General features: G+C 46.0%; 1 protein-coding gene across 1 annotated transcript in view; it reads right to left on the reverse strand.

Annotated features, from left to right (window-relative positions):
• xkr7b (XK, Kell blood group complex subunit-related family, member 7b) overlaps positions 1–6,635 on the reverse strand; it is a 22,644-nt gene extending 16,009 nt beyond the window's left edge. Inside the window, exons 1-2 of the mRNA XM_090201628.1 lie at positions 6,631–6,635; positions 5,797–5,990 (exon numbers count right to left, since the gene is read on the reverse strand). Coding sequence (XP_090057754.1) covers positions 5,797–5,990; positions 6,631–6,635 — 199 coding nt within the window. The remainder of the gene's footprint in view (positions 1–5,796; positions 5,991–6,630) is intronic.
• Between the last annotated feature and the right edge of the window lie 477 nt (positions 6,636–7,112).

Consider the following 7,112-nt stretch of genomic DNA (forward strand, 5'->3'; position numbering starts at 1 on the left):
TCGTTCCTCACCCAGTGTGATATTGTGTTTTCTCTCCAGCCCTACACTTTCTCCAGGAGCACTGCTCGTGTCGCCTACGTCATATCTCTCCTTATTGGACGGGCTCGTGAGTGGGGCACGGCAATCTGGGAGGCAAGGGCTGAGTGTACTAACCAGTATCAGGACTTTAAGGAGGAGATGATACGGGTTTTTGATCGATCTGTTTTTGGGGAGGAGGCTTCCAGGGCCCTGTCTTCCCTATGTCAAGATAATCGATCCATAACAGACTACTCTATTGAGTTTCGCACTCTTGCTGCCTCCAGTGGCTGGAACGAGCCGGCTTTGCTCGCTCGTTTTCTGGAGGGTCTCCGCGCAGAGGTAAAGGATGAGATTCTCTCCCGGGAGGTTCCTTCCAGCGTGGATTCCTTGATTGAACTCGCTATTCGCATTGAGCGACGGGTTGATCTTCGTCACCGAGCTCGTGGAAAGGAGCTCGCGTTCTCCGTTGCCCCCCTCTCCGCATCACTACCATCTTCCTCTGCCGGCTCGGGTGCTGAGCCCATGAAGCTGGGAGGTATCCGCATCTCGACTAAGGAGAGGGAACGGAGAATCACCAACCGCCTCTGTCTCTATTGCGGTTCCGCTGGTCATTTTGTCACTTCATGTCCAGTAAAAGGCCAGAGCTCATCAGTAAGCGGAGGGCTACTGGTGAGCGCTACTACTCCTGTCTCTCCTTCAAGATCCTGCACTACCTTGTCGGTCCATCTACGCTGGACCGGTTCGTCAGCTTCCTGCAGTGCCTTAATAGACTCTGGGGCGGAGGGCTGTTTTATGGACGAGACCTGGGCTCGGGAACATGACATTCCTCTCAGACAGTTAAAGGAGCCCACGGCCTTGTTCGCCCTGGATGGTAGTCCTCTCCCCAGGATTCAGCGTGAGACGCTACCATTAACCCTCACTGTTTCTGGTAATCATAGTGAAACCATTTCTTTTTTAATTTTTCGTTCACCTTTTACACCTGTTGTTTTGGGCCATCCCTGGCTAGTTTGTCATAATCCTTCCATTAATTGGTCTAGTAATTCTATCCTCTCCTGGAACGTCTCTTGTCATGTGAAATGTTTAATGTCTGCTATCCCTCCTGTTTCCTCTGTCTCTTCTTCACAGGAGGAGCCTGGTGATTTGACAGGGGTGCCGGAGGAATATCACGATCTGCGCACGGTGTTCAGTCGGTCCAGGGCCACCTCTCTTCCTCCACACCGGTCGTATGATTGTAGTATTGATCTCCTTCCGGGAACCACCCCCCCCCCGGGGTAGACTATACTCTCTGTCGGCTCCCGAACGTAAGGCTCTCGAAGATTATTTGTCTGTAGCTCTTGACGCCGGTACCATAGTCCCCTCCTCCTCTCCCGCCGGAGCGGGGTTTTTTTTTGTCAAGAAGAAGGACGGGTCTCTGCGCCCCTGCATAGATTATCGAGGGCTGAATGACATAACAGTGAAGAATCGTTATCCGCTTCCTCTTATGTCTTCAGCCTTCGAGATCCTGCAGGGAGCCAGGTTTTTCACTAAGTTGGACCTTCGTAACGCTTACCATCTCGTGCGCATCAGGGAGGGGGACGAGTGGAAGACGGCGTTTAACACTCCGTTAGGGCACTTTGAATACCGGGTTCTTCCTTTCGGCCTCGCTAACGCTCCAGCTGTCTTTCAGGCATTAGTCAATGATGTCCTGAGAGACATGCTGAACATCTTTGTTTTCGTTTACCTTGACGATATCCTGATTTTTTCACCGTCACTCCAGATTCATGTTCAGCACGTTCGACGTATCCTCCAGCGCCTTTTAGAGAATTGTCTTTTTGTGAAGGCTGAGAAGTGCTCTTTTCATGCCTCCTCCGTCACATTTCTCGGTTCTGTTATTTCCGCTGAAGGCATTAAGATGGATCCCGCTAAGGTCCAAGCTGTCATTGATTGGCCCGTCCCTAAGTCACGCGTCGAGCTGCAGCGCTTTCTCGGCTTCGCGAACTTCTATCGTCGTTTCATCCGTAATTTCGGTCAGGTGGCAGCTCCTCTCACAGCCCTTACTTCTGTCAAGACGTGCTTTAAGTGGTCCGTTTCCGCCCAGGGAGCTTTTGATCTCCTCAAGAATCGTTTTACATCCGCTCCTATCCTTGTTACACCTGACGTCTCTAGACAGTTCGTTGTCGAGGTTGACGCGTCAGAGGTGGGCGTGGGAGCCATTCTTTCTCAGCGCTCCCTCTCTGACGACAAGGTCCACCCATGCGCGTATTTTTCTCATCGCCTGTCGCCGTCGGAACGTAACTATGATGTGGGTAACCGCGAACTGCTCGCCATCCGGTTAGCCCTAGGCGAATGGCGACAGTGGTTGGAGGGGGCGACCGTTCCTTTTGTCGTTTGGACTGACCATAGGAACCTTGAGTACATCCGTTCTGCCAAACGACTTAATGCGCGTCAGGCGCGTTGGGCGCTGTTTTTCGCTCGTTTCGAGTTCGTGATTTCTTATCGTCCGGGCTCTAAGAACACCAAGCCTGATGCTTTGTCTCGTCTCTTCAGTTCTTCAGTAGCCTCCACTGACCCCGAGGGGATTCTCCCTGAGGGGCGTGTTGTCGGGTTGACTGTCTGGGGAATTGAGAGGCAGGTAAAGCAAGCGCTCACTCACACTCCGTCGCCGCGCGCTTGTCCTAGGAACCTTCTTTTCGTTCCCGTTCCTACTCGTCTGGCCGTTCTTCAGTGGGCTCACTCTGCCAAGTTAGCCGGCCACCCTGGCGTTCGGGGTACGCTTGCTTCCATTCGCCAGCGTTTTTGGTGGCCCACCCGGGAGCATGACACGCGTCGTTTCGTGGCTGCTTGTTCGGTCTGCGCGCAGACTAAGTCCGGTAACTCTCCTCCTGCCGGCCGTCTCAGGCCGCTTCCTATTCCCTCTCGACCGTGGTCTCACATCGCCTTAGATTTTGTCACCGGACTGCCTTCGTCAGCGGGGAAGACTGTTATTCTTACGGTTGTCGATAGGTTCTCTAAGGCGGCTCATTTCATTCCCCTTGCTAAGCTTCCTTCTGCTAAAGAGACGGCACAAATCATCATCGAGAATGTTTTCAGAATTCATGGCCTTCCGTCAGACGTCGTTTCGGACAGAGGTCCGCAATTCACGTCTCAATTTTGGAGGGAGTTTTGCCGTTTGATTGGGGCTTCCGTCAGTCTCTCTTCCGGCTTTCACCCCCAGTCTAACGGTCAAGCAGAACGGGCCAATCAGACTATTGGTCGCATCTTACGCAGTCTTTCTTTTCGCAACCCTGCGTCTTGGTCAGAACAGCTCCCCTGGGCAGAATACGCCCACAACTCGCTTCCTTCGTCTGCGACCGGGCTATCTCCTTTTCAGAGTAGCCTCGGGTACCAGCCTCCGCTGTTCTCATCTCAGTTCGCCGAGTCCAGCGTCCCCTCCGCTCAGGCTTTTGTCCAACGTTGCGAGCGCACCTGGAAGAGGGTCAGGTCTGCACTTTGCCGTTATAGGACGCAGACTGTGAGGGCTGCTAATAAGCGTAGAACTAAGAGTCCTAGATATTGTCGCGGTCAGAGAGTTTGGCTCTCCACTCAGAACCTTCCCCTTAAGACGGCTTCTCGCAAGTTGACCCCGCGGTTCATTGGTCCGTTCCGTATTTCTCGGGTCATTAATCCTGTCGCAGTTCGACTTCTTCTTCCGCGATACCTTCGTCGCGTCCACCCGGTCTTCCATGTCTCCTGCATCAAGCCCGTCCTTCGCGCCCCCGCTCGTCTCCCCCCCCCCCCCCCCCATCCTTGTCGAGGGCGCACCCATCTACAGGGTCCGTAGAATTTTGGACATGCGTCCTCGGGGCCGTGGTCACCAGTACCTCGTAGATTGGGAGGGGTACGGTCCTGAGGAGAGGAGTTGGGTTCCCTCTCGGGACGTGCTGGACCGTGCGCTGATCGAGGATTTCCTCCGTTGCCGCCAGGTTTCCTCCTCGAGTGCGCCAGGAGGCGCTCGGTGAGTGGGGGGGTACTGTCATGTACTGTCATGTTGTGTCTTGTCTCTGTCCTTTCCCTTCACCCTGTCTCCCTCTGCTGGTCGTTGTTAGGTTACCTTTTCTCCCCCTCTTTCCCCCAGCTGTGCCTTGTCTCCTCCTAACCACCTCGTCACCCCTTTTCCCACCTGTTCCCTTTTTCCCTCTGATTAGGTCCCTATATCTCTCTCTGTTCCTGCTCCTGTCCTTGTCGGATTCTTGTTTGTTGTGTTTCATGCCTGAACCAGACTATCGTCATGTTTGCTGTAACCTTGTCCTGTCCTGTCGGAATCTGCCGGTCTATCTGAGCCTACCTATGTTTGGTTATTAAAGAAGCTCTGTTTAAGTTAATTCGCTTTTGGGTCCTCATTCACTCACCGTAACACAACCAGTGAAGAACAAACACCATTGTAAATACAACCCATTATTATGTTTATTTATTTTCCCTTCTGTACTTTAACTATTTGCACAACGTTACAACATAATATGCCATTCGAAATGTCTCTATTCCTTTGGAACTTGTGTGTAATGTTTACTGATAAAGAGACTGACTGCTAGATTATGGCTAGGTTAGGTAATTATATAATTAAGTAGGTAATCCACCACATTTTATATCATGTCTTATCATACCATACATTATCATATCATATATTAACATATCTTAGCATATCATATATTACCATATAATATCATATATTAACATATCATATATTAACATATCTTATCATATCATATATTACCATATAATATCAGATATTAGCATGTCCTATCATATCGTATCTTAATATATTATCATATCTTATCATATCATATATTATCATATCATATATTATCATATCTTATCATATCATATATTAACGTATCCTATCATATCTTATCATATCATATATTAACATATCGTTATCATACCATATATTATCATATCATATATTAACATATCTTATCATATCATATATTACCATATCATATATTACCATATAATATCATATATTATCATATCTTATCATATCTCACATATCTTATCATATCATATATTATCATATCATATCATATATTATCACATCTTGTCATATATGATCATATCTTATCGAATCATATCATATATTATCATATCGTATCATTTCATATATTATAATATATTATCATATCATATTTTATCATATCTTATCATATATGATCATATCTTATCGAATCATATCATATATTATCATATCTTATCATATCATATATCATATATATTCATATCTTATCATATCATATATTATCATATCATATCATATATTATCATATCATATGTTATCTTATCACATCATATCATATATTATCATATAATATATGATCACATCTTATCATATCATATATTATCATATCGTATCATATATTATCATATCTTATCGAATCATATCATATCATATACTTTCATATCTTATCATATCATATCTTATTATATCATATATTATCATACATTATCATATCATATCTTATCATGTTATATAATATCTTATCTTATCATTTCATACCATGTTTTATATCATATCATATTTAAAATGCAGACGATGAGGCAGGAAGAGATTACTTGATGTCAAGTAAAAGAGACACTGACAGAAAGAGGAACAACACACACACACACACACACACACACACACAGACACACACACACACACACACACACACACACACACACACACACACACACACACACACACACACACACACACACACACACACACACACACACACACACACACACACACACACAAAACACACACACACACAAAACACGACTCACCCTGCAGCGGCAGGACCCGGTTGGCGTGTATAATGATGCTGAGTTGTAGCACCAGCTGAGGAGCGTTCTTCAGGAAGGCCTCCAGCAGCCTCAGCATGGTGATGTCAGCACACTCAAACATCAACCTCCAGTGGAAGTGACCGCGGTTGCCGAGCCAACGGATCTGGGCGCCCAGGTAGAGGGCGTGGACATACCTGTAGAGGGGGAGGGGAGGAGAAGGGGGACGTCAATCAATCAATTAATGAATCAGATAACTTAGTGATCAGTCACTTCTGTAGTGACTCTGGATCAGAGAGTCTTTTAAATGACTCACTACTGTAGTGACTCTGGATAAGAGAGTCTGCTAAATGACTCACTACTGTAGTGACTCTGGATAAGAGAGTCTGCTAAATGACTCACTGCTGTAGTGACTCTGGATAAGAGAGTCTGTTAAATGACTCACCACTGTAGTGACTCTGGAACAGAGAGTCTGTTAAATGACTCACTACTGTAGTGACTCTGGATCAGAGAGTCTGTTAAATGACTCACTACTGTAGTGACTCTGGAACAGAGAGTCTGTTAAATGACTCACTACTGTAGTGACTCTGGATCAGAGAGTCTGTTAAATGACTCAATACTGTAGTGATTCTGGATCAGAGAGTCTGTTAAATGACTCACTACTGTAGTGACTCTGGATCAGAGAGTCTGTTAAATGACTCACTACTGTAGTGACTCTGGATCAGTGTCCTTCAATGTAAGAAGTAGGAACCGTAGAGCGGAACCAGAGCGATGTAGACAAACATATATGTCAACATAAATTGTCCCATTAACAATCACCCATGTTAACAAACCTACTTCATTTCAAACGTCACATTTCTCTAGTATAGGTGACTTATTGTAATGAACGATATCACCAAAATTCAGGAGATAAGTGATTTTTGTGGTCGGTGTCGATAATTGTCAGTTTATCGTCCCGCATCTAATACACTCTGATATACTGTAGACCATAAGGGCAGATAGGACATGTCAGGTAAGGCAGACAACTAAAGCTGAAGGCTCCAGTCTACAGAGGAACCCACAGAAACAGCCCACAGTCAGGAAACTCACATGGTAACATCATAATTTGAAGTCGAAAGTTTACATACACCTTAGCCAATTACATTTAAGCTCAGTTTTTCACAATTCCTGACATTTAATCCTAATAAAAATTCCCTGTCTTAGGTCAGTTAGGACCAACACTTTATTTTAAGAATGTGAAATGCCAGAATTATTTATTTCAGCTTCTATTTCTTTCATCACATTCCCAGTGGGTCAGAAGTTTACATACACTCAATTAG

The sequence above is a fragment of the Oncorhynchus mykiss genome, chromosome 16 (assembly GCF_057628025.1).
Source record: "Oncorhynchus mykiss isolate SJ-2025 chromosome 16, ASM5762802v1, whole genome shotgun sequence".
Taxonomy (NCBI): Eukaryota; Metazoa; Chordata; class Actinopteri; order Salmoniformes; family Salmonidae; genus Oncorhynchus; species Oncorhynchus mykiss.